General features: G+C 43.4%; 1 protein-coding gene across 1 annotated transcript in view; it reads left to right on the top strand.

The window, feature by feature from the left end:
• LOC126176166 (membrane-bound alkaline phosphatase-like) overlaps positions 1–27,475 on the top strand; it is a 167,067-nt gene that overhangs the window by 135,149 nt on the left and 4,443 nt on the right. Inside the window, exons 5-7 of the mRNA XM_049923308.1 lie at positions 6,318–6,452; positions 11,993–12,184; positions 21,811–21,921. Of these exons, the coding sequence (XP_049779265.1) occupies positions 6,318–6,452; positions 11,993–12,184; positions 21,811–21,921 (438 nt within the window). The remainder of the gene's footprint in view (positions 1–6,317; positions 6,453–11,992; positions 12,185–21,810; positions 21,922–27,475) is intronic.

The raw sequence follows: 27,475 nt of genomic DNA, 5'->3' as shown, positions 1-27,475 counted from the left end.
ACATTATGTTTCTATAAGGGTAAACTCTATTAAACATCAGTATTCAGCGAAGATTACGCTAGATGACGGACGCAACATGGACGCTTATATGCTCACACTTAGGTACTCAAACATTGACACAACAATCGTAGACAACTTTCATCATTTTCTAGCCAAAGTTCAGTCGACAAGCTCACAGCCGACAAGCTGGCTGCGGAAAGAAACACAGAGCTCATTTTGAATCACGTTACATAAAGTGAATCGTGACCTTGTAATGAATAACTGCTGCCCAATCTGAATTTAGTTAACTGATACCAAAATTGTCACCCGCAAGAACCTCATAATGTTTGCAACAAATGACTTTACAGTTACAGAAAATTCCTAACTCGAAAAATCTAACTCGCCGTTTAACTGTGCGCATGAGTGATACATCCTACTCACCACAGAACAACTCTGCACGTGTTCTGTGACTGACCAACTCTGTCCAAAATCCAACCTGCCTCGATGCAGATAGACCAGAAAAAACTGGAGGAGACGAACTGACAAATTAACAACATGAAATTTTCAATGCAGCTGGGCGCCTACTTCAATTAGAAGACAGGTGAGACGACACCTGTCTCCTTAAAATTTTGCATCAGTTCAATATCTAAAATTTGAAAATACGTGTTGCTCGCGCGTGTATCTGAAGGAGCGAATCGCAAGAGCTGATAAAACCCTGCTGAGCGGCCCATAAGCTGGTTTTGAAAGTTAATCTAGGTTCCTGTTCTCAGACTTCTGCTTCTAAGCTGTCAAGAAATCCCAACTGAGTTCACCAAGTTGCATGCGTTTAATCCAGCACTCGTCAATACTCAGGACAGATGGTTACATGGCCACGATGTGCTGAGTATCAAATGAAATGAAAATGAAAATAAAATTAAACTCAGTTTCGGTTCCTAGCGTGATCTTCCTCTGTGCCATGAAAAGTATGAGAAGCCACAGGCAAAGAAAAGAGACCCTTTAGAACTTGATAAAACTACAAAATTTTATAAAAGGTGGATTTACTGACAACTTTCGAGGGGGAAATTCAGTCGCAACATTCAAGCGATGACCGAAAACCTTTGTCGGACTGGAGGGTTGAAGCCGTTTTATTTTCAGAACGATATTGCTCATTTTCCAAACAAAATCTAAAATTTTATGATAGTGTGTCGTCTTTCATTCCCTATTCATGAGAGCTCAGTGGGCTGTGTAGAACATTGCTCTTTTTAGCCAAATATCAGAAGAGTCTGAAAATGAGGAGGAGGGTTCTCCATTGTGAATAACTAGTAGGGTACTTCCTGGGTTACCCTGATAACCAAGCGAAACCTCCTCGAAACCTTATTAGGAACAGGGTGGTTGTGACTGGTTTTATTTCTGGGAGAATGATGACCACTGTGACAGTAATAAAAATAATATTTTGTTCACATACAGGGTGTTTCAAAAATGACCAATATATTTGAAACGGCAATAAAAACTAAACGAGCAGCGATAGAAATACACCTTTTGTTGCAATATGCTTGGGACAACAGTACATTTTCAGGCAGACAAACTTTCGAAATTACAGTAGTTAGAATTTTCAACAACAATGGCGCTGCAAGTGATGTGAACGATATAGAATACAACGCAGTCTGTGGGTGCGCCATTCTGTACGTTGTCTTTCTGCTGTAAGCGTGTGCTGTTCACAACGTGCAAGTGTGCTGTCGACAACATGGTTTATTCCTTAGAACAGAGGATTTTTCTGGTGTTGGAATTCCACCGCCTAGAACACAATGTTGTTGCAACAAGACGAAGATTTCAACGGAGGTTTAATGTAACCAAAGGACCGAAAAGCGATACAATAAAGGATCTGTTTGAAAAATTTCAACGGACTGGGAATGTGACGGATGAACGTGCTGGAAAGGTAGGGCGACCGCGTACGGCAACCACAGAGGGCAACGCGCAGCTAGTGCAGCAGGTGATCCAACAGTGGCCTCGAGTTTCCGTTCGCCGTGTTGCAGCTGCGGTCCAAATGACGCCAACGTCCACGTATCGTCTCATGCGCCAGAGTTTACACCTCTATCCATACAAAATTCAAACGCGGCAACCCCTCAGCGCTGCTACCATTGCTGCACGACAGACATTCGCTAACGATATAGTGCACAGGATTGATGACGGCGATATGCATGTGGGCAGCATTTGGTTTACTGACGAAGCTTATTTTTACCTGGACGGCTTCGTCAATAAACAGAACTGGCGCATATGGGGAACCGAAAAGCCCCATGTTGCAGTCCCATCGTCCCTGCATCCTCAAAAAGTACTGGTCTGGGCCGCCATTTCTTCCAAAGGAATCATTGGCCCATTTTTCAGATCCGAAACGATTACTGCATCACGCTATCTGGACATTCTTCGTGAATTTGTGGCGGTACAAACTGCCTTAGACGACACTGCGAACACCTCGTGGTTTATGCAAGATGGTGCCCGGCCACATCGCACGGCCGACGTCTTTAATTTCCTGAGTGAATATTTCGATGATCGTGTGATTGCTTTGGGCTATCCGAAACATACAGGAGGCGGCGTGGATTGGCCTCCCTATTCGCCAGACATAAACCCCTGTGACTTCTTTCTGTGGGGACACTTGAAAGACCAGGTGTACCGCCAGAATCCAGAAACAATTGAACAGCTGAAGCAGTACATCTCATCTGCATGTGAAGCCATTCCGCCAGACACGTTGTAAAGGTTTCGGGTAATTTCATTCAGAGACTACGCCATATTATTGCTACGCATGGTGGATATGTGGAAAATATCGTACTATAGAGTTTCCCAGACCGCAGCGCCATCTTTTGTTGAAAATTGTAACTACTGTAATTTCGAAAGTTTGTCTGCCTGAAAATGTACTGTTGTCCCAAGCATATTGCAACAAACGGTGTATTTCTATCGCTGCTCGTTTAGTTTTTATTGCCGTTTCAAATATACCGGTCATTTTTGAAACACCCTGTATGTATGTGTATGTGTGAGAGAGAATCGGTTTAGATTTGCTGATGAGATGCTCTCCAGTACGATCAAGTAAATATCAGAAATATTCATTTAATTCTACCTTCGAGAAAGCTTTTAAGTAGCTTCTCTCACCAAATAAAACAAAGCAGACTTTACACTGAAATGTCTACTACACTCAGCACGTACATGTCACAATTCACATTGTTCTCACCGCTGTTTGGTGTCAATATTTTTCGATGATGAAAGACATATGCGTGAACGTTGCTTCTAGCTGATGGAGGTCAAGAATGAAGGCTACAATCGTTTACCCCGCTGTAGCTCCATCTAGTGTCATGCCTCTTCTTCCTCGAATTTAAGAAATTCGTCGTGGAAATAACTGATGATGCGATGAGAGAATGGATCCCTGTAGTATAACAGTAAAGATTTGTAAACCTGTTTACGTTTGTCCGAGATGGACCTTAAAAATGCGCACATACACAGATTTCATTCACTGCAGCCGTTAATTTATATACGGATAAAGGCGGGAAAATTTATTGAGAATTAACTGGAAAGAATGAGACGTGCTGTGCCTCACAACTGCACTACTTATAAATTATTCGTTACATATAGCCATCTATAGAAAGGACATTCCACATCGTGGCGTTCTTCCTCCGAATACGTGCAGCACACCGCACACAGGCTTTGAAGTACTTGATAATCTGAACCAGTTTTTCTTTTTTGACATTATCACAAGATGTGCGACACTTGACACTCTTTTTACACCAGTTTCCACTTCGATAACTAATTTTACAGAATTCTCTGCTTTAACTTTTCGCGGCACTCACCCATCGTGCAAATAACCACGCCACCGATCGTCATCACATCTACTACTACAACACGTTACCCTTCAACGGTCCTCTCCCTTGTGTTACTCTGTGTAATTTCTCTGGATGCAGCAATAATACGACAGAAAATATATGGGTTGAATATTTTGTACGTAGATCTACGTATAGTCTATTATACAACAAGGATGGCATTTAACGAAAGATACAAAAAAGCGACATGGAAAGTATACCGCAGGTCGACGCTACGTCATATCGTAATGGTTTTTCCTTGGAAAACTTTGTTTTATTGTTTAATTTCCTAGCCATTACTCTTGTAGTTTGCAGGTTAGAATTCAGCCACTGTAGCTTCTGCTAGTCATAAAAGGCGACTGAAGGGACCTAGAGGCCGCCGGTAGACCGAGGATGGATAGGCGGTGGTCAGGGGCACTCGTTTCAGTTTGGTCTGAGAAATCAACTGACCAGTGGCATAAAATGAAGAAGGGAAAGGGAAACCACTCCATTACGGATCTTAATGATATCCCAGTAGAATACAATGAGATTGGTTGGCTCGCCTGTATAATGTGCACCTAAGTATCTACCACTAAAGGTAGAACGGGTTGTAACTTTTCATTCGAACCTCAGGCGAGCTGATAGTGATGCAGATGGCGTCACAGTTGGAAACGTTTGAGAGGAAATCTTCTGTTCAGCCAACTCCCTTCTTACCAATGGAATCCTCCCCGAAATCTCGGTCAAAACGTTTTATAATATAAATCTGTGCTAATGGGTACCAGAACCAAAATATGAAGCCTGATGTACGTGAATGTACATTTGTTCTTGGGTATAATGAATATTCGACGACTTTCTCGACATGCTAAGTGTACCTTGCGTTTGCAAAACTAATGAGCTTGTAGTTATGTACGTACCACCGTAATAGTCTTTCGGTGAGTTGCCGCACTTTGCATCACACTTTTTTTTATTTTTTGTGTGTATTTCAATCTCTGCCTTTATCTTCAGTTTTCACCCACGAGAGCTTCCTCTAGTACCATGGAAGCTATTCTCTGGTGTCATAACATATCTCCTTGCTCATTTTGTCAATGTTTCCGTCTGTTTCTTTCCTCGCTTTTTCGGATCAGAACTTCCATTCCTTAATTTATCAGTCTACCTAATTTTCGACATTCTTCTGTAGACCACAACGCAAATTCTTCGACTCTCCTGTTTGCCGGTTTTCCTACGGTCGATAATCCTCTACCACAGAATGCCGTATTTCGAATGTACATCCAAAGAAATGCATCTTGTGCTAGTCTCTTTGTCCACCTTGATTTGTCAATCATGGATTATTTTGGTTCCAAGGAAGCAGAATTCCGATTTTGATATTGAGTTTCTCGCTATTATTGTTTCTGCTACTTCTCACTACTTTTGGCTTTCTTCGAATTGCTCTCAGTCCATATTCTGTACTCATTAGACCATTCACTCAGTTCAACGGATCCTGTAGTTCTTCTTCACTGTCACTGTACATATCAACGTCATCAGCGATTTTTAACATTCATATCTTTTCACCATGAATTTTAATTTCACTCTTCGATCTTTCTTTTATTCTCGTCAGTGTTCTTTTTTGTATAGGCTGAAAAGTAGGGGCGAACGATTGCATCTCTGTCTTACACCCTTTTTCACCCGAGCAGTTTGTCTTTGGTACTCCAACACTATTGTTTCCTCTTAGTTCTTTTAAACACTGCATATTATTCGCCTTTCCATGTGGCTTACTCCTACGTTTCTCGGTCTTTAGAACATCGAGCACCATGTTCATTGTCGAATTCTTCTTTCAGGTCGACAAATCGTGTGAAAGTGTCTTTATTTTTCTTCAGTCTTGCTTCTACTATCAATGGCAACGTCAGCAGCGCTTCCTTGCTGTCGTTAGCTTTCCTAACGTCCGCCCCCGGTAGCTGAACCGCCGGCACGATAGCTCAACGTGTTCGGTCAGAGAGCTGGTTGGCCTCTTCAATAAAAAAAGACTGAGTGGAAGGATCAACAACAAACTTGGACGGATGTCAAGTGACATCCGCAACGACCAAACACACCGATCAACAACGAACGCAATGGACAAAAAAATCGTCGTTGTGACGGATTGTCAATTCTCTGGACCCGGGTTCGATTCCCGGCTGGGTCGCGGAATTTTCTCTGCCCAGGGACTGGGTGTTGTGCTGTCCTCATCATAATGCTGAAGGTCGCCGAAATGGCGTCAAATTGAAAGACCGGCACCCGGTGAACGGTCTGCCCGATGGGGAACCCTAGCCATACGAATAAATAAAATAAAAACCTTTCCTAACGCCAAACCGATCAGCGTCTAACATATCCTCAATTTTGTCCCGTTAGTACAAACAATAAATTACTATTTTGTTGTCCTTTGGTCATATGGAAAGCTGATGAAATGAATTATGCAAAAATGATTGTAACTGTCCGTTGCCAAAAAGAAGACGGGACGTGTAGTGCACCAAGTGTGACGGACAAGAGGAAAAGTGAGTGAGTTCTCTATTGTGGCGCTGTTGACAGGGCTTTTCGGCGCGTCTGAACTGCCATTCCACCTGGACACTGCGGACAGCTCCACTCCAAGGTTGTCGGAAATGACGCGTGCTGCCATCACCGCGCTGCAGAGGGAGTACAACGGCTTCATCCTGCTCGTCTGCGGTAAGCGTACTGATAAACACAGTGACGAACGGCTTCCTGACTCACGGCATCCCGATAGAGGTACGAGCACGTTGTCTCCGCTGAACAAAAAAGAGACTTAGTTTTCCGTATTTAACTGAGTAACTCTTTACCAGTAGCGTAAATGGAAACGAATAATGAAACTAATGTAATATCAGTTTATAAATGTAATTTATTATGAATATTCCCCACCTAAGATATGTGGTAAAATAAAACGTATTTTTTTAACTATTCAGGGGGTTCACTGTAATGAGGGACGCAGCTGAAAGTACACGATACTGAAATCAGTAGCGTTTCAACGACCAGGGTCCGCAGATGAATAGTTTGTTAGATAAATGCGATTTTGTTGTACCAGTCCCCGGTGACTGCTTGCTATTAATGGTGTCCCATTTACTGAAACGGTAATGTTCAATATATATTTTTACATTGCTACTTTAGCATGTGACACATACGTGTAACAGTTACTTTACGCTTGCCCATCTTAAAAGCGTTGCAAAAGCAGTACGATGCAGTGCTGGTCTAGTCTTCACACTGTGTCTGGCATTACACTCCTGGAAATTGAAATAAGAACACCCTGAATTCATTGTCCCAGGAAGGAGAAACTTTATTGACACATTCCTGGGGTCAGATACATCACATGATCACACTGACAGAACCACAGGCACATAGACACAGGCAACAGAGCATGCACAATGTCGGCACTAGTACAGTGTATATCCACCTTTCGTAGCAATGCAGGCTGCTATTCTCCCATGAAGACGATCGTAGAGATGCTGGATGTAGTCCTGTGGAACGGCTTGCCATGCCATTTCCACCTGGCGCCTCAGTTGGACCAGCGTTCGTGCTGGACGTGCAGACCGCGTGAGACGACGCTTCATCCAGTCCCAAACATGCTCAATGGGGGACAGATCCGGAGATCTTGCTGGCCAGGGTACTTGACTTACACCTTCTAGAGCACGTTGGGTGGCACGGGATACATGCGGACGTGCATTGTCCTGTTCGAACAGCAAGTTCCCTTGCCGGTCTAGGAATGGTACAACGACGGGTTCGATGACGGTTTGGATGCACCGTGCACTATTCAGTGTCCCCTCGACGATCACCAGTGGTGTACGGCCAGTGTAGGAGATCGCTCCCCACACCATGATGCCGGGTGTTGGCCCTGTGTGCCTCGGTCGTATGCAGTCCTGATTGTGGCGCTCACCTGCACGGCGCCAAACACGCATACGACCATCATTGGCACCAAGGCAGAAGCGACTCTCATCGCTGAAGACGACACGTCTCCATTCGTCCCTCCATTCACGCCTGTCGCGACACCACTGGAGGCGGGCTGCACGATGTTGGGGCGTGAGCGGAAGACGGCCTAACGGTGTGCGGGACCGTAGCCCAGCTTCATGGAGACGGTTGCGAATGGTCCTCGCCGATACCCCAGGAGCAACAGTGTCCCTAATTTGCTGGGAAGTGGCGGTGCGGTCCCCTACGGCACTGCGTAGGATCCTACGGTCTTGGCGTGCATCCGTGCGTCGCTGCGGTCCGGTCCCAGGTCGACGGGCACGTGCCCTCGCTCAAAGTCCGTCAACTGCACATACGGTTCACGTCCACGCTGTCGCGGCATGCTACCAGTGTTAAAGACTGCGATGGAGCTCCGTATGCCACGGCAAACTGGCTGACACTGACGGCGGCGGTGCACAAATGCTGCGCAGCTAGCGCTTTCGACGGCCAACACCGCGGTTCCTGGTGTGTCCGCTGTGCCGTGCGTGTGATCATTGCTTGTACAGCCCTCTCGCAGTGTCCGGAGCAAGTGTGGTGGGTTTGACACACCGGTGTCAATGTGTTCTTTTTTCCATCTCCATGAGTGTATTTCGAACTGTTCTGAATCACTTCCAAATCGAATGATGTATGAAACACTGTCCGTTGTGAGAAGTCAGCCAACATTCAGTAGGTGCTGGATATGTCTTCGACTCAAATATAACTTGTTTTGGTTATTAATCAGTGTTAAGAGAAAAGTATGAAATATTGTTATTTCCACAGCATCAAATGAAAGGTAACATTATGACACATATGCAGTCAACCACAGCTGATCATTAAAAACTTATGTATGACTACTATGCACTTGTGCATAGAACATTTACATGACAGAAACTATTGCCTTATCGCAAAAATAGAATACGAATATTATTGAATTCGTTGCATATCTATATATACGAACGCTAACTTCTTAAAATTTTATAATCAGCTATTCTACACAAACTGTGAAAGAAAACTTTCCGATTTTTCCGAAGATTGTGGTTTCATCCCATGTTAAAGTGAATCATAGCCTCGTTCGTTTGATATATCTTGGAGTCCTGCGGAAACCTTAAGAACGTGTTTTTTGACCTTGAGAAGGCCTATGACACTACTTGGAGGCATAATTTCCTCAGACAGATCGAAGCAAAAGTCTCCCGTGGATTCAGTTTTTCACGATCCATTCTCTCTTTACCTCATTTTAAATATGGCGTTGATGATATGTTGTACATGATAACCAGAACTGTAACCACAAAGGTACAAATGTGACCATTTTTTGGATAGTGATATCGTATTACTTCATAAGTAAGAGGTTCAGTTAAGTGCACTTTATTTATGGATGACTTTCAAATGTTTTGGTATTTTAGTTTTTATAAGGAAAAATTGTATTTGCTGATGACAGCAACACTACAGTCAGTGGAAAAGAGAACTCCTTGCAGAGAACGTGATTGAAACTGTCAAGGATATTTAAAAATGTTGAAATACATTGAACTGAAATAAAAACCGTGAATTTCAGTTTAAAAATGGAAAAATGATACGTGAAATTAAATGTAGACATACTAAGTGGCATAAAATAGTAAAGGAGTTTTGCTATTTGGGGAGCAAAATAACTGATGATGGTCGAAGTAGAGAGGATATAAAATGTAGACTGGCAATGGCAAGGAAAGCGTTTCTGAAGAAGAGAAATTTGTTAACATCGAGTATACATTTAAGTGTCAGGAAGTCATTTCTGAAAGTATTTGTATGGAGTGCAGCCATGTATGGAAGTGAAACATGGACGGTAAATAGTTTGGACAAGAAGAGAATAGAAGCTTTCGAAATGTGGTGCTACAGAAGAATGCTGAAGATTAGATGGGTAGATCACATAACTAATGAGGAAGTATTGAATAGGATTGGGGAGAAGAGAAGTTTGTGGCACAACTAGACCAGAAGAAGGGATCGGTTGGTAGGACATGTTCTGAGGCATCAAGGGATCACCAATTTAGTATTGGAGGGCAGCGTGGAGGGTAAAAATCGTAGAGGGAGACCAAGAGATGAATACACTAAGCAGATTCAGAAGGATGTCAGTTGCAGTAGGTACTGGGAGATGAAGAAGCTTGCACAGGATAGAGTAGCATGTGATGATGATGATGATGTTTTGTTTGTGGGGCGCTCAACTGCGTGGTTATCAGCGCCCGTACAATTACCCAATCTTTGCTCAGTTCAATTTCGCCACTTTCCTGGATGATGATGAAATGATGAGGACAACACGAACACCCAGTCATCTCGAGGCAGGTGAAAATCCCTGACCCCGCCGGGAATCGAACCCGGGACCCCGTGCGAGTAGCATGGAGAGCTGCATCAAACCAGTCTCAGGACTGAAGACCACAACAACAACAACTAAGTGGCAAACAATTTCCAGTTGAAGTTACGCAAATCCAGCGGTATAGTAGCAAACAAGAAGTTATCAGCATGTTATGGCCTTAGAGACCTGTCATCAGTTCATAAGAGCCATGGTGTTTTTGTTATACAGTATACCATTCGGCCATACACTCAGCAACAGATTTCACAAAATGAACAGTTTTCATACTACAGAAAACGGTCATAAGAATTATCTAAAAAAGTATCAATCAGGCTCACTGTAAAGTTCTGTTCAAAATTTTGGGAATTATAACTACACCACGTGCATATATATAGACCATTTAGTTACGCACACAAAAAAATCGCTAACTGCACAAACAGATGTACCCATCACCAAGGAACAAAATTCAGGCTGAACTTTCATTTTCCAAGAAGAAAGAAACAACAAAAAACTGTACAATAAATTGCTAACGCTAACTTCTTACTAAAACAAACATAAAATCAAATAGTAAACAGTAACCAGGATGACCTATCTAGTGAAATATTACTTCAGTAATACAAATTAAGCGTTTCACTCAGAGCGTCACACAAGTAAAAGACAGTAAAACCCTTCTTCAATTTGACGTTTTCACGCTACATATTTTACCTGGAAATCTTACACCAAAGCTTTGATACGAATAATACTAACATTTTAGCCCGTTCTGAGGTCAACATCTGACTTATTTCGACAGGATGCTGATTAAGTTTTTCTAGCAAGCAAACGGTGTGGCACACCGAATTCAAGCCACGTGTCATTATCACAATTCTGTTAACATTTGATAGTGTGTGTAGAGTTTGTGTAGTATGTACTGTGACTGGTAATGAGAAGTTAATGAAAATGCACAACCAACTTATTACATTATGAAATAACTTACTAACAAAAATATCTAGACAAACCACTTTTGTATACAAGGGATAAAAAGAACGTGGTAGGGCAGTTGTTAACAGACTGATAAAACTGTACCTTTTCCGTAGAGAAATTTCTGTAACTGTATTGTGTAAAAGGAGGTGGGTAGGAATTTTTAAGTCACGTCTGTATATTTTTAAAAAAATTTCAGCACGTATCTAATTTTACAAATTACTTATTTGAATATAAATGATTAGTTCCACATCATTACGATTTATTGTGCAAATGATCTATGAAGCATAACACTTACCAACTAAATAAAATTCCTTTAAATTCAGATAATATTACACAAATTGGTAGCAAAACCTGATACGATGAGGCTCTTCAGAGGGTCTGCAAGCTTACGTAGGTAGTAAAATTTCATGATAAAACTGACCCTGAAACGAATGAACACAAAAATTAACCAGCAATTCATAGAGAGATCGGTTACAGCTGTTTACATGTTTAATTGATTTAACATACTGTTGTTGAGCAAAAATATCTTTAATGTGTAATGTACAGTGGTAAAACTTAATGACAAGATTGAAAGATGAAATCGATCGATAAGAAAAATTAACAGGCATGTCATTGATCACCTGATTGCTACAATTTAAAGCCAGATTTAACATACTGCCACAGTGTTAAAAATTATGTACAATGTATAAACGTAATTCAGAGGGTATTAGTATGGTGGTGCGTAATAACCTGGTTTATTTATTGCTTATTTGTAAATTGGTGCTTACTATCTTGATTGATTTATTTGTGTTTGCTAGACTTTGTGCAATAAAATACGATTTCTTTAACTAAAATAGTGGAATTAATTCTATTATCTAAAAAATAAACTATATTGCAGAAAAATTCTAATTTTTCATATAAAACGATTGTAAATTAACATATGTGAAGATTCACTCAATCGCGTTGCAGGAAATCATTTCCACTATGTTACATGCGCCTTCTTTGCTTATTTCTAAAGCAGCTGCCCTAATGGACAAGGCTCATGGACTAAATCTAGCACAAAAGGCTCTGGACGAGACGCTGGAACTGGAAGCAGCGCTACAAGTCGTACTGGAGCTGACAAACGAAAGTGACACCTTGGTTGTCGTCATGGCCGACCATGCACACAGCCTGAGTTTTAGCGGCTCCCCGCCCAGGGGCAACGACATTTTTGGTAAGCAGCTCTTTCACTTCAAAGATATTCGATATTCGAATGTAGAGAACCTAAGAATATCTCATCTGATTTTATAAGTGAACTTATTGTCAATCATATACGCACTTTACGAAAAACGCAACGGCTAGGAGAGCGGTTTCCAGAATACTCGTCCCTCCATACAGCATCCAGCATTGATGGAGGTTGACATGGCGGTCGGTCAGTACCTTGGGGCACGTCAGGCCTGTAGAAAAAGAATGGTTCAAATGGCTCTGAGCACTATGGGACTTAACTTCTGAGGCCATCAGTCCCCTAGAACTTAGAACTACTTAAACCTAAGTAACCTAAGGACATCACACACATCCATGCCCGAGGCAGGATTCGAACCTGCGACCGTAGCGGTCGCGCGGTTCCAGACTGTAGCGCCTAGAACCGCTCGGCCACTCCGACCGGCTAGCCCTGTAGACGGAGGATACCTTTTACGAATCCTTTCGCAGTTCGCGCTTGCGATCACAACAGAGCCATTTTGGCGCGAATTTTTAGCATAAAAGTGTCCCCTGTTCTGAAGCCAGTATTGGTAGCCGAAGTGTTTTTCTCACGCTCTCTTTCCTTCATCTAGTCACTGGTGTCCTCAGTACCTCTTAATCACATAGAAAATACTTATCATCATTCCATAATTGTAATGCCAGAAAGGATACGTCCGGCATCGAGGCTGAACATCTACGTAATACTCCACTCTCCATCTCCTCGTATTTCGGCCACACCACACTGGAAATAGCTGCTCTGTAATCTGCGTTTTGGCCACACCACACTGGAAATAGCTGCTCTGTAACCTGCGTTTTGTGCAAAACCACTTCCCCCTCAGCATATCCCAGTCGTTTTCTTTATGTCCAACACTGAACCAGCACCTGTCAATGCCATTCACGTTTTTATCATAGCTGTTTGTTCCTATATTTTAGATCTGTTTTTTTTTCTAATCTATCATGTGGTGTCTCACTCTTCCTCTGACCAGTCAACTTCCACCGCTCCATTTCATCCCTACTGTAATGCTGCCACACATTTCTGTTAGATGTCAGTATTTACTTTTGGCACTAAAGTAATGATCAAATTGCTTAACACTATTTCAGTAACGCTGATATCTCTGAAATTTCATACAATCGTTACTATATTTCAACATCATCACCACGCACTGGTCATGTACTATGGCTATCGTAATGTCGACTCACCACCGACACCTGCGTGGATGGAAGACAGACCCTGAAAGCCGTCACCTTGTAAGCAGCAGTAAGTGCAGAAGTAAATGAATTTTGTTTCAATAGGTATCTCATTACATGTTTTGGACATACAATATCCTCTGCAAGTTTGGAAACACCGCATGATTATGTACAATGGAAAGTAAATACATTGCATTTTATTGCTTTCTAAGTGAATATGAAACTCAAACAATACATAAGTAAACAAAGCCACTAAATTTTGGATTCCTCAGAATAGCCACCCTTTGCTTTAATCACTGCCTTGCATACTCTAGGCATGTGATGAGTGAATTTAGCAATGTGTTTCAGTTGGAATTAGTCTCCTTTCTTGCTGCAGGATCTCCCACAACTTTGTCCCACTCGTGATGCCCCGTTTTCGGATCCTCCTGTCCAACTCATCACAAGATAATTCACTTAAAACTTCCGATCTGACAGGCCGTGGTCGATGCTTAAACCTTTCCCCTAACGTTTAATCTCCCACTGCCAGAGACATCTTTTGATGGTTTCCTTGCTGCTATGTGACCATGGAGGGTGCTTTATGACATGCGCCGTCTCACTGTCGACTCACTCACTGCTGTATCCCTAGTTACGTTTAGTTCATCAGTCAATTTACGGAAAATTATGAGTCTGTTATGTTTACTGGTCACTACCACGTACTTTTCGTGGAATTCTGATGTTATCCTAGATGCTCCTGAGTGAGGATGATCATCATAGGAGTCTCTTTCTGGATGCTGGTGTATGGTCTTGACAACTCTTCTGAAGGAAACCTGCAACTTATTTGATATTGTTGAATACTGTAGACTTCTATGTGCAAAGTTATTATCTTCACCCTCGAATCAGATGGAATTTCAATTACTTTCGCTGCGTGTACTATCTTCTTTCGCAGCATGTCCTACCTTCATACAAACGGAACTGTAAATGAACGCCGGCCGCGGTGTCCGAGCTGTTTTAGGCGCTCAGTCCGGAACCGCGCGACTGCTACGCTCGCAGGTTCGAATCCTGCCTCGGGCATGGATGTGTGTGATGTCTTTAGGTTAGTTAGGTTTAAGTAGTTCTAAGTTCTAGGGAACTGATGACTACAGATGTTAAGACCCATAGTGCTCATAGCCATTTGATTGTTTTATAAATGATCAGAATTGTAAACAACGTACCTCTGCACAGTCGTACCGTCTACCGGCGCCAACTGGCATGTTTAGTATACTGCATGGAAAGTTCAAAGCAGTTTATAGGGAACTGAGCGATACCAAAATTTACCGGTATGTATGTATATGTACAATAATTATTTGTACAGTACTGTAAGTGGTATTATTAATCGTTCTGTGAGCATACTATACTGTATTCGTATTCTAAGTAATAACTCATATAGATCACTGCTATATTGCTCAGTTGTAATATGCAGCATGATGCTGCCAAAATTATGAAGGGTAGTGTACCTGTACAGCAGATAATTGCGCTAAGTTATATCTTTCCTGAATGTAATCACTGCTACTATTTGACTGCAAGTTTGTATTATTCATTTATTTCCCAGTCGCTATTTCGGCTTTAGCGCCTTGCCATTCAAACATGTTCGATATTTACTGAGTTTTTTTGATCATTGCATTTGAGTAGGGCTCTACAGCCGAAAACGTAGTAGTGGCATAAATAAAAAATTAAAAATTACAGTGAAAGGGTGGAAACGATCTTAATCAAAGAGTGTATTATAATCTGTGCTCCCTAACCGAGTAAGAACAATGATTATTTACATTGTTCTGGAACTCCTTTGACATCTCATTCACGAGATCAGCTCTCATTTCTTGTTTGTACTTATCGTTTGGAGAATAGTGGAGCCCTCTTTGTTATAATGCATTCTTTATTTTGGTTTTTTTATACATGTCATGTAACTAATAACCCGTTTTTTCCCTTACTTGGGTATTTGAATGCTTGGTGGACCTTTGCCCGTTAACAATGTGCAGCATTTTTGTAATTATAAGTGGACCATCTTGTAATAAATCCGGTTTATCGTTTGTCCTTTACCTCCATTGCATTCTGAATCATAAGAAATTTAACTACATACTGAGTTGCTTTCTAACTGTCGTTATATGTTACTTGTCAGCTCTTTTCCGTTTCAGATACCCATACCTTTTCCGTAGGATTTTGTTGCCAGCTATTCTGTATTTATCTTTCTTCCTATGCAAGTCTATACGTCTCGTAAATGTTTATACTGCTTTAACCCGGTTATGCTTCGCACCGGGGCTTTTCTATATTCTTTATGTAATTAGTTAGTTCGGTAAGATGTTAACATTTTTATTTTTCCACACATGAGTAACGTAGAACTAAATATCCTAGGAGTAGTGAAGCAACATAAATCACTTAATAAAAGCAAGTCTTCAGGTCCAGAATGTATACCAATCAGGTTCCTTTCTCAGTATGCTGATACATTAGCTCCATACTTAACAATCATAGACAACGGTTCGCTCGATGAAAGATCCGTACCCAAAGACTGGAAAGTTGCACAGGTCCCACCAATATTAAAGAAAGGTAGTAGGAGTAATGCGCTAAATTACAGGCCCATATCGTTAACGTCGATATGCAATAGGGTTTTAGAACATATATTGTGCTCGAATATTATGAATTACCTCGAAGAAAACGGTCCTCTTTTAGAATACTGCTGCGCGGTGTGGGATCCTTACCAGATAGGACTGATGGAGTACATCGAAAAAGTCCAAAGAAAGGCAGCACGTTTTGTATTATCGCGAAATATGGGAGAGAGTGTCACAGAAGTGATACATGATTTGGGCTGGACATCATTAAAAGAAAGTCGTTTTTCGTTGCGACGAAATCTTCTCACCAAATTCCAATAACCAACATTCTCCTCCGAATGTGAAAATATTTTGTTGACACCGACCTACATAGGGAGGAACGATCGCCACGATAAAATAAGGGAAATCAGAGCTCGTATGGAAAGATATAGGTGTTCATTCTTTCCGCGCGCTATACAAGATTGGAATGATAGAGAATTGTGAAGGTGGTTCGATGAACCGTCTGCGAGGCACTTAAATGTGTTTTGCAGAGTATCCATGTAGATGTAGTTGTTTAGTACGGAACTACTATATGTAAATGCTTTCTATTTAATATGTTATTCGTGGCTGTACTTTCAGCAGCTGTAATATACACTCCTGGAAATTGAAATAAGAACACCGTGAATTCATTGTCCCAGGAAGGGGAAACTTTATTGACACATTCCTGGGGTCAGATACATCACATGATCACACTGACAGAACCACAGGCACATAGACACAGGCAACAGAGCATGCACAATGTCGGCACTAGTACAGTGTATATCCACCTTTCGCAGCAATGCAGGCTGCTATTCTCCCATGGAGACGATCGTAGAGATGCTGGATGTAGTCCTGTGGAACGGCTTGCCATGCCATTTCCACCTGGCGCCTCAGTTGGACCAGCGTTCGTGCTGGACGTGCAGACCGCGTGAGACGACGCTTCATCCAGTCCCAAACATGCTCAATGGGGGACAGATCCGGAGATCTTGCTAGCCAGGGTAGTTGACTTACACCTTCTAGAGCACGTTGGGTGGCACGGGATACACGCGGACGTGCATTGTCCTGTTGGAACAGCAAGTTCCCTTGCCGGTCTAGGAATGGTAGAACGATGGGTTCGATGACGGTTTGGATGCACCGTGCACTATTCAGTGTCCCCTCGACGATCACCAGTGGTGTACGGCCAGTGTAGGAGATCGCTCCCCACACCATGATGCCGGGTGTTGGCCCTGTGTGCCTCGGTCGTATGCAGTCCTGATTGTGGCGCTCACCTGCACGGCGCCAAACACGCATACGACCATCATTGGCACCAAGGCAGAAGCGACTCTCATCGCTGAAGACGACACGTCTCCATTCGTCCCTCCATTCACGCCTGTCGCGACACCACTGGAGGCGGGCTGCTTACATGACATGTTGGGGCGTGAGCGGAAGACGGCCTAACGGTGTGCGGGACCATAGCCCAGGTTCATGGAGACGGTTGCGAATGGTCCTCGCCGATACCCCAGGAGCAACAGTGTCCCTAATTTGCTGGGAAGTGGCGGTGCGGTCCCCTACGGCACTGCGTAGGATCCTACGGTCTTGGCGTGCATCCGTGCGTCGCTGCGGTCCGGTCCCAGGTCGACGGGCACGTGCACCTTCCGCCGACCACTGGCGACAACATCGATGTACTGTGGAGACCTCACGCCCCACGTGTTGAGCAATTCGGCGGTACGTCCACCCGGCCTCCCGCATGCCCACTATACGCCCTCGCTCAAAGTCCGTCAACTGCACATACGGTTCACGTCCACGCTGTCGCGGCATGCTACCAGTGTTAAAGACTGCGATGGAGCTCCGTATGCCACGGCAAACTGGCTGACACTGACGGCGGCGGTGCACAAATGCTGCGCATCTAGCGCCATTCGACGGCCAACACCGCGGTTCCTGGTGTGTCCGCTGTGCCGTGCGTGTGATCATTGCTTGTACAGCCCTCTCGCAGTGTCCGGAGCAAGTATGGTGGGTCTGACACACCGGTGTCAATGTGTTCTTTTTTCCATTTCCAGGAGTGTATAATTTCAGAATGAAAATCAGTTGTAAATAACATTTTAATTCGCTTTACTGGTTTCCACAAATTAATTTATCATCTTGAGTAGTCTACAAATTAAGATGTATTATAAATCTTTGGCGTTGTCTATAAATTTGCGTAAATAATAACAAGTACTTTACAAAAATTTACTTATCATTGGTTCATGAGATGCCAATATCTTCTTCATAGAAGTATAATGTATCTGGTAAAGCAATAGCATGTTAGTTTCTGTAGTATATGTCTTATACTTTATATAAATTTGTAGCTAAGGACTAAAGATTTATAATACCTCTAATTCTGTACACTTCTGAAGATGAAAAATTAATTTATCGAAACCGATAAAGCGAAATAAAATTACATATCCACTTGGCGACTGAATATTATTTTGAACTGTTTATTTTTCTATGAATTCCAATTTCAGTCTGTTAGAGGCTGAATTTTCGAATCAACTATCCTAGCTATCCTAGGAACAATTATGCTACGTAATGGATGAACACTGATAAGCCAGAACATTATGATCACCGACCTACTATCGATATAAACCCGTCCAGGTGACAGCAGCGTCACCTGGCGAGCAATAACTGCTTGTCAAACGCAAACACTGTGCATTAATTATCAATGAGCGTACTGTTCGTGTGTAGAATTGCGAAGGCGCGCGAGCTGTCTGAGTGTGATCGAGGGCAGATTGAGATGGCCCGGAGGCTAGCCACGAGCACTTCACAAACTGCACGACTTGTTGGGTGTTCGAGGAGTGCTTTGGTGAGTGTCTTCAAGAGCGCGGCGAAACCAAGGTGAAATGACGTGCAGACGTCGTGGGGCTGGCGGCCACACGTCATTACAGATATCGGACGTCGTAGGCTGGTCAGGCTAATAAAACGGTACAGGCGGCGGCGAGCAGTGGAGGAACTGACATCAGACTTTAATGCTGGGAAGAAAACAAGTGTGCCTCAGGACACAGCGTACGAAACAGTGCTAACGATAGGCCTCCGCAGCTAACGACCCACGCATGTGCCAAATGTTAAAACATCGGCAACTACGACTGACATGAGCACGACACCATCGGCATTTAACATTGGCGCAGTGGCAGTGTGTAGCATGGTCTGATGAATCCAGGTATCTTCTTCATTATGCCGATGAGAGGGCGCGAATCCGTCGTCTTCCAGGGGAACAGCTCCATGACACCTCTCCGGCGGGACAGGGACAAGATAGCGGCGGCGCCATTATGCTCTGCACAACATTCAAGTGGTCACTTATAGGTCCAGTGGTTGCAGACCATATACATGCCTTCATGACGATCATGTTTCCCGTCGGTAGTGGCATTTTTGGCAAAAGAATGCGCCATGTCACAAGGCCAACAGTGTGATAAAGGTTCGAGGAACACAGTGGTGAGTTCCAATTGATGTGCTCACCCCCCAACTTGCCTGAACTGAACACACTCGATCACATATGTGATGTGATTGAATGTGGCGTTAGAGCTCATAGCCCTCCTTCCCCAACATACAGGAATTATGTGACTTGAGTGTGCAGATGTGGTGCCAACTCCCTCCAGCGATCTACCAAGGTCTCATTGCCTCTATGCCACGGCGTGTCGCTGCTGTTACCCGGACCAAAGATGGACTTAGCGGCTATTAGGTAGGTGGTCATAATGTTCTCGCTGATCAGTGTATATTCAGTGTTCCAGTGCCAATACTTTTCACTTGGCATCGATATGCCAACTAATGTTTGAATCCCCATTTAATCTATGATCTAAGATATGAATTTTGTTAAGCAGTTTCTTGGAGGGCGTCTAATTCACATAAATTCTTCCTTCAAAATTTCATTTCTGTAGGATCCTTCGCTTAGACTACCCACGATAACTCAGTAGTATTAGTTTCCAGAACCTGGTGAGTAGAACGTTACAAAATTTTTTTCGCAATGAAATAGATGTTTGTAGAGTTTAAGGTTAAGGTTCGATTCGGCAAATAGCTTTGAATAAGTTTCACTCTCTTAAGGACAGAATTTTGAAAACCTCTTGTAAAAGGGCGCGTAAATTACGCAAGGAATGTCTCCGCAATGTACCATGCTACTGGCGATTTGTGTGTGTATAATATTTGATAAATCGCTTTTTCTAACATTGATACTATTCGTTTTCTGTACCGTTAACTAGTTTTCAAGGCTCACCATCGGATGGAAGTGTTACAGGAACGTTATTTAGCCAACATGCAGCTAGACGCGTTGGTCGTGGTGCTGGCGGAAAGTATGTAAATTCAGTTAGCGATAACGAAAAGCTTATGAAACGCAAAGATTGTTATATTCTGCATACGTCTATTGCACTAGTTTGCAATATCCAAGAAATTTTTCGTTCTGTTAACGCACATTTTGCAGGTAGTGCACACAAATACGCAGTATTTAGTTACCCTTCGTTTCACATTCCTTCACAGTAAGTAAACACTGTTCGCATACACAAAGACTATGAATATGTTAGAGATGACACATTGCAATATAGCAATATTTGATTTAAGACTGCATAACAAAAGCTTGATAGGTTGCTCCAGAGAAGGTTGTGTTGAAAAGTAGATGTTAAGAGAAAAATTCGATACTTTGGACCGTTTCAGAGTCATTTATCATCAAAATTCCCAAATCAGGTAGTCGCGAGCAAATTAAAGCAGCCTGCCAGAGGCGGCGTAGCCAAACGTATTCGTCGTTTTCTCAAACAGAACAAACACAGTTTTTGCTCATCTAACATAAATTTATCACTTCAGAGAAAGGTACATTTTAACTGGTAATAAGTATTTCAACAATTGCTAGCTCATAGATCCACAGAAGTCTGTGGCATACTGCTTTTCAGCGTGTTCAAGTGCTTGAATTTCGACACGCATGGATCTGATTGCCTAACTTCAATGCTAAACAATGCGAAAACCTCGCAACGTAATGAATTGTTTTCTTAACAACTATCACTCACTATAACCTGCCCTTCAATACTTTTACAAGATTTTCAGACTGTTGTTGAGCACCCTGTATAATTAAAGAGTGAATGAGTTACAACTTCGTCACAGAGCTTTTTTCTTAGAGCTACGGCACTAAAGATAATAAAGATTTAAACAGTTATCAGTACACAAACACAGTGACATAGTTATTACATGAATAACGGAATAATAATTTATGTGGAAAGATGAAAAGATCCTATTGTTGCCTTTTTCTTGAAGGTATCCACAAAATCTTGTGAATTATGGAAGTAAAAGTTCTGTGTTGCTTCAGTTCGTTTGTAAAGGACTTTTTGAGATGATATTAGCTTCTGAGTGTAAATCACTAACCGCTAAATGACATTCATCTACACCTCTTCGTCAGCAATATGTAACACAGAAAAGTTGTCACCGATGACACCAACAGAGTGTTTATGATGATCTTTGTGTGATGCAAGCCTGGACCAGTTCAAGTTTTTGCGTCGGATGACATCCATATGATGTCTGTAGCTGATTGCAAGGTTTCTCCTTGTCTGGCCTACACAGAATCAAGAACAAGAACGTTGGACCTTGTATATGCCGGACTTTTAACGTCGCTCTCCAGTGAGTTTATTATCGTTAGTAATTTTCTTTTCTAGTTTATGTTTTTATATTATGTTATTGAATCAGTGGTTTATGCTTCACGTTGTTATTTGATTCAGAGCTCGGAGAAGTTAGTTTCTGTACACATCACACCTTCCTCGTACAGTCTACTTCTCTTGATTATCTGTGACGTTGATGGAATAGAGACTCGGAGAGATCATTGGCTGTTCCCATAGAGTTAATCTGGACCAAAATCTCTTATTTTGTTGCGCAGGTGTGTCTGGCGTGGATAGTGAAGATGTTCCGTACACATCCCTCACATACGTCTCTGGTCCAGGGTACCGACCTGTGCCTCCGAGCTACGACGTCTGTGAGGATAACACACGTAAGTAGTCAGATAGAAACAACTGGTCACAGGTCACAAGTACTAGTACTGACTAAAGGGGTTGTGTCTCTTCCGCTAGATTGTAATTCGATGTAAAGTTCCTGACGTAAAGACCAGTAGTAAGTACGGTTACAAGAAGACTGAAACTACACTCCTGGAAATTGAAATAAGAACACCGTGAATTCATTGTCCCAGGAAGGGGAAACTTTATTGACACATTCCTGGGGTCAGATACATCACATGATCACACTGACAGAACCACAGGCACATAGACACAGGCAACAGAGCATGCACAATGTCGGCACTAGTACAGTGTATATCCACCTTTCGCAGCAATGCAGGCTGCTATTCTCCCATGGAGACGATCGTAGAGATGCTGGATGTAGTCCTGTGGAACGGCTTGCCATGCCATTTCCACCTGGCGCCTCAGTTGGACCAGCGTTCGTGCTGGACGTGCAGACCGCGTGAGACGACGCTTCATCCAGTCCCAAACATGCTCAATGGGGGACAGATCCGGAGATCTTGCTGGCCAGGGTAGTTGACTTACACCTTCTAGAGCACGTTGGGTGGCACCGGATACATGCGGACGTGCATTGTCCTGTTGGAACAGCAAGTTCCCTTGTCGGTCTAGGAATGGTAGAACGATTGGTTCGATGACGGTTTGGATGTACCGTGCACTATTCAGTGTCCCCTGGACGATCACCAGTGGTGTACGGCCAGTGTAGGAGATCGCTCCCCACACCATGATGCTGGGTGTTGGTCCTGTGTGCCTCGGTCGTATGCAGTCCTGATTGTGGCGCTCACCTGCACGGCGCCAAACACGCATACGACCATCATTGGCACCAAGGCAGAAGCGACTCTCATCGCTGAAGACGACACGTCTCCATTCGTCCTTCCATTCACGCCTGTCGCGACACCACTGGAGGCGGGCTGCACGATGTTGGGGCGTGAGCGGAAGACGGCCTAACGGTGTGCGGGACCGTAGCCCAGCTTCATGGAGACGGTTGCGAATGGTCCTCGCCGATACCCCAGGAGCAACAGTGTCCCTAATTTGCTGGGAAGTGGCGGTGCGGTCCCCTACGGCACTGCGTAGGATCCTACGGTCTTGGCGTGCATCCGTGCGTCCCTGCGGTCCGGTCCCAGGTCGACGGGCACGTGCACCTTCCGCCGACCACTGGCGACAACATCGATGTACTGTGGAGACCTCACGCCCCACGTGTTGAGCAATTCGGCGGTACGTCCACCCGGCCTCCCGCATGCCCACTATACGCCCTCGCTCAAAGTCCGTCAACTGCACATACGGTTCACGTCCACGCTGTCGCGGCATGCTACCAGTGTTAAAGACTGCGATGGAGCTCCGTATGCCACGGCAAACTGGCTGACACTGACGGCGGCGGTGCACAAATGCTGCGCAGCTAGCGCCATTCGACGGCCAACACCGCGGTTCCTGGTGTGTCCGCTGTGCCGTGCGTGTGATCATTGCTTGTACAGCCCTCTCGCAGTGTCCGGAGCATGTATGGTGGGTCTGACACACCGGTGTCAATGTGTTCTTTTTTCCATTTCCAGGAGTGTATATATATGTATATATATACACTATATATATAGATCACGTTATATATATATATATATATATATAGATCACGTTGCCATCTCCTCCAAATGTGAAAAAGAAATATTGAACACGCGTGTCCGAAAATCTCTAAACCTCGACTCCGATCACTATCTCACGAAAATATAAACTAAACTGATCCCACAAAACCAACAGAAAAGCAGAATCGGTGAATATAAAAACAGAAATAAAATAAATTTTGATCTTACAACCCTGAGAAATTACAACCTTAAGTCCAACTCTAACCTCAAGGATTTTCAGAAAAAGCTAAAGACATTCTCCCCTTCACAAAACCTCCAAGAATTTCAGAACAACTTGATTGAGGCAACAGAAACAACCTTTCCAAAAAAGAGCAAACCAAGACACCCGTGGTGGGACAGCAACTGTAATGAAGTTCTGCATGAAAGACTTAAAGCCTGGAAAAAGTGGGACTCACATAAAACTGAAAACAACCTTGATGAATTTAAGCAAGCCAGAAAGAATGCCTCGAAAACTATTCGCAACACCAAGAGACAATATGAAAAACAACAACTGGACTCAATCGAAGAGAATTTCAAGAAATGCAACACGGCAGCTTGGTACAAAACATTCAACCAGAAACTCCGAGGATACCAGTCCCCTTGCCTAAACCTTATGAGAAATAATAAGAGTCTCGCCACCAACAATACTGAAAACTGTGAAATCCTGGCTGAATATTTTGAGACACTCCTAAACTGCCAAACACCCATCCAGACTCTCAGTTTTACGCAACCATAAACATTACCAACACATTCAACACCTCCGACACGAGAGGAAATCACAAACAATCAAAAATCTCAACAACAGGAAAGCATGTGGGGAAGACACAATTACAACAGAAACGCTCAATCTTGGGGGAGAAACATCAGTAGAAGCACTACACAAAGAACTTGAACAAGTATGGGAAACCAAGAAAATCCCAAGTCACTGGAAAACTGCCCTAATTCACCCTTTGTTTAAAAAAGGTGACAAAAGGGATGTGAACAACTATCGTGGAATATCGCTTCTCCCAGTCCCATACAAAATTCTATCAAAAGCCCTGCTCAATCGTGTATCACCAATTATAGAGGGAAAACTTGGAGAATATCAAGCTGGCTTCAGACCAGGTAGATCCTGCGCCGAACAAATTTTTAACCTCAAAACAACAACGAACTACACTCCTGGAAATGGAAAAAAGAACACATTGACACCGGTGTGTCAGACCCACCATACATGCTCCGGACACTGCGAGAGGGCTGTACAAGCAATGATCACACGCACGGCACAGCGGACACACCAGGAACCGCGGTGTTGGCCGTCGAATGGCGCTAGCTGCGCAGCATTTGTGCACCGCCGCCGTCAGTGTCAGCCAGTTTGCCGTGGCATACGGAGCTCCATCGCAGTCTTTAACACTGGTAGCATGCCGCGACAGCGTGGACGTGAACCGTATGTGCAGTTGACGGACTTTGAGCGAGGGCGTATAGTGGGCATGCGGGAGGCCGGGTGGACGTACCGCCGAATTGCTCAACACGTGGGGCGTGAGGTCTCCACAGTACATCGATGTTGTCGCCAGTGGTCGGCGGAAGGTGCACGTGTCCGTCGACCTGGGACCGGACTGCAGGGACGCACGGATGCACGCCAAGACCGTAGGATCCTACGCAGTGCCGTAGGGGACCGCACCGCCACTTCCCAGCAAATTAGGGACACTGTTGCTCCTGGGGTATCGGCGAGGACTATTCGCAACCGTCTCCATGAAGCTGGGCTACGGTCCCGCACACCATTAGGCCGTCTTCCGCTCACGCCCCATCATCGTGCAGCCCGCCTCCAGTGGTGTCGCGACAGGCGTGAATGGAGGGACGAATGGAGACGTGTCGTCTTCAGCGATGAGAGTCGCTTCTGTCTTGGTGCCAATGATGGTCGTATGCGTGTTTGGCGCCGTGCAGGTGAGCACCACAATCAGGACTGCATACGACCGAGGCACACAGGGCCAACACCCGGCTTCATGGTGTGGGGAGCGATCTCCTACACTGGCCGTACACCACTGGTGATCGTCGAGGGGACACTGAATAGTGCACGGTACATCCAAACCGTCATCAAACCCATCGTTCTACCATTCCTAGACCGGCAAAGGAACTTGCTGTTCCAACAGGACAATGCACGTCCGCATGTATCCCGTGCCACCCAACGTGCTCTAGAAGGTGTAAGTCAACTACCCTGGCCAGCAAGATCTCCGGATCTGTCCCCCATTGAGCATGTTTGGGACTGGATGAAGCGTCGTCTCACGCGGTCTGCACGTCCAGCACGAACGCTGGTCCAACTGAGGCGCCAGGTGGAAATGGCATGGCAAGCCGTTCCACAGGACTACATCCAGCATCTCTACGATCGTCTCCATGGGAGAATAGCAGCCTGCATTGCTGCGAAAGGTGGATATACACTGTACTAGTGCCGACATTGTACATGCTCTGTTGCCTGTGTCTATGTGCCTGTGGTTCTGTCAGTGTGATCATGTGATGTATCTGACCCCAGGAATGTGTCAATAAAGTTTCCCCTTCCTGGGACAATGAATTCACGGTGTTCTTATTTCAATTTCCAGGAGTGTATTTATCTACAAGGAGCAAGAAATATTTCATAACATTCATTGATTTCAAAAAAGCTTATGACTCAATCGATAGGGACACACTCATCAAAACACTTCGAGAATATGAAATAGATGAAACAACACTCACCATAATCAAATATACATTAACAAATTCAACATCAAAAGTAAAATTCCAAGGAGAAATTTCACGGCATTTCGAGGTCAAAACCGGCGTCAGACAAGGAGATGCGCTGTCCCCGGTACTCTTCAACTGTGTTCTGGATAAAGTCATAGCGGAATGGAGAAAACTCACGCAAAAACATGGAGTTGAGAAAGTCCAAATTGGAGGGAAGTGCTAAAAAGCCATTGAAACCAACTGTTTTGCCTTCGCTGACGATCTCGCCTGTTTAGCTTACACACAAAAAGACAGTAAAACAAATAGAATTACTTAAAGAAACTGCTGAAAAAGCAGGCTTGCAAATTTCATTTGAAAAGACAGAAATCATTACAAATATCAAAAATCCACCAAAGAAAATAAAGAAAATAACAACGAAATACGGGAAAATACAGGTATCTAAACATTTTAAATATCTTGGTGAACTAATTCAGCCTGTGGCAAAAGGTCATCCAGCCTGCAGGGCTAGAATACAAAAACTAGAGACAGCAACTCACTACTGCAGACAAATGTATTACAAAAAATGTATATCCAAAAACATTAAACTCAGACACTACCAGACTGTCATTAGACCGCAGATACTATATGCATCAGAAACACTGGCAAATTTTACATACGCAGAACAGATAGAAAATCGTGAAAGAAGAATTGTGAGGGCAATTCTTGGACACAGGAAAATAACAGATGATCAAGGCAAGCCTGTATACAGACTAAAAAGCAACAAAGAAGTGTATATGAAGTGCAGCAAAATTACAGACGAAATTAGAAAAAGAAGATGCTCCTTTTATGCTCACATCATGCGGATGAACCCGAATAGGCTTACAAAACAAATATTTTCGTACATCGCAAATCTAAAAAATAAAAATTTATGGTTTATCAACACAGAAAGAGATCTAAAAGAAATGGACATAGATCAGGAAACAATATTTAACAGAAACCTTTGTAGAAAAAAACTGAATTCATTCACGGGTTTCGGTGTGAAAATTAAGAAGACTTGTGGAACTAAATGGTCTGAAGAGAGAAAAGCCGCCTTCAGCACAAGAATGAAAGAAGTGTGGACTGAGAGAAAGAAGACTTCCCAGAAGCGCAAGAAATAACTGTTTTCGCGGTCTTTAACGGCCAAATTTGTATAATAATATATATATATATATATATATATATATATATATATATATATATATATATATATATATAT

Source organism: Schistocerca cancellata, chromosome 3, assembly GCF_023864275.1.
Source record: "Schistocerca cancellata isolate TAMUIC-IGC-003103 chromosome 3, iqSchCanc2.1, whole genome shotgun sequence".
Classification (NCBI taxonomy): domain Eukaryota; kingdom Metazoa; phylum Arthropoda; class Insecta; order Orthoptera; family Acrididae; genus Schistocerca; species Schistocerca cancellata.
Note: the sequence above shows the minus strand (reverse complement) of the source record. Positions and strands in the feature narration are given on the sequence as shown.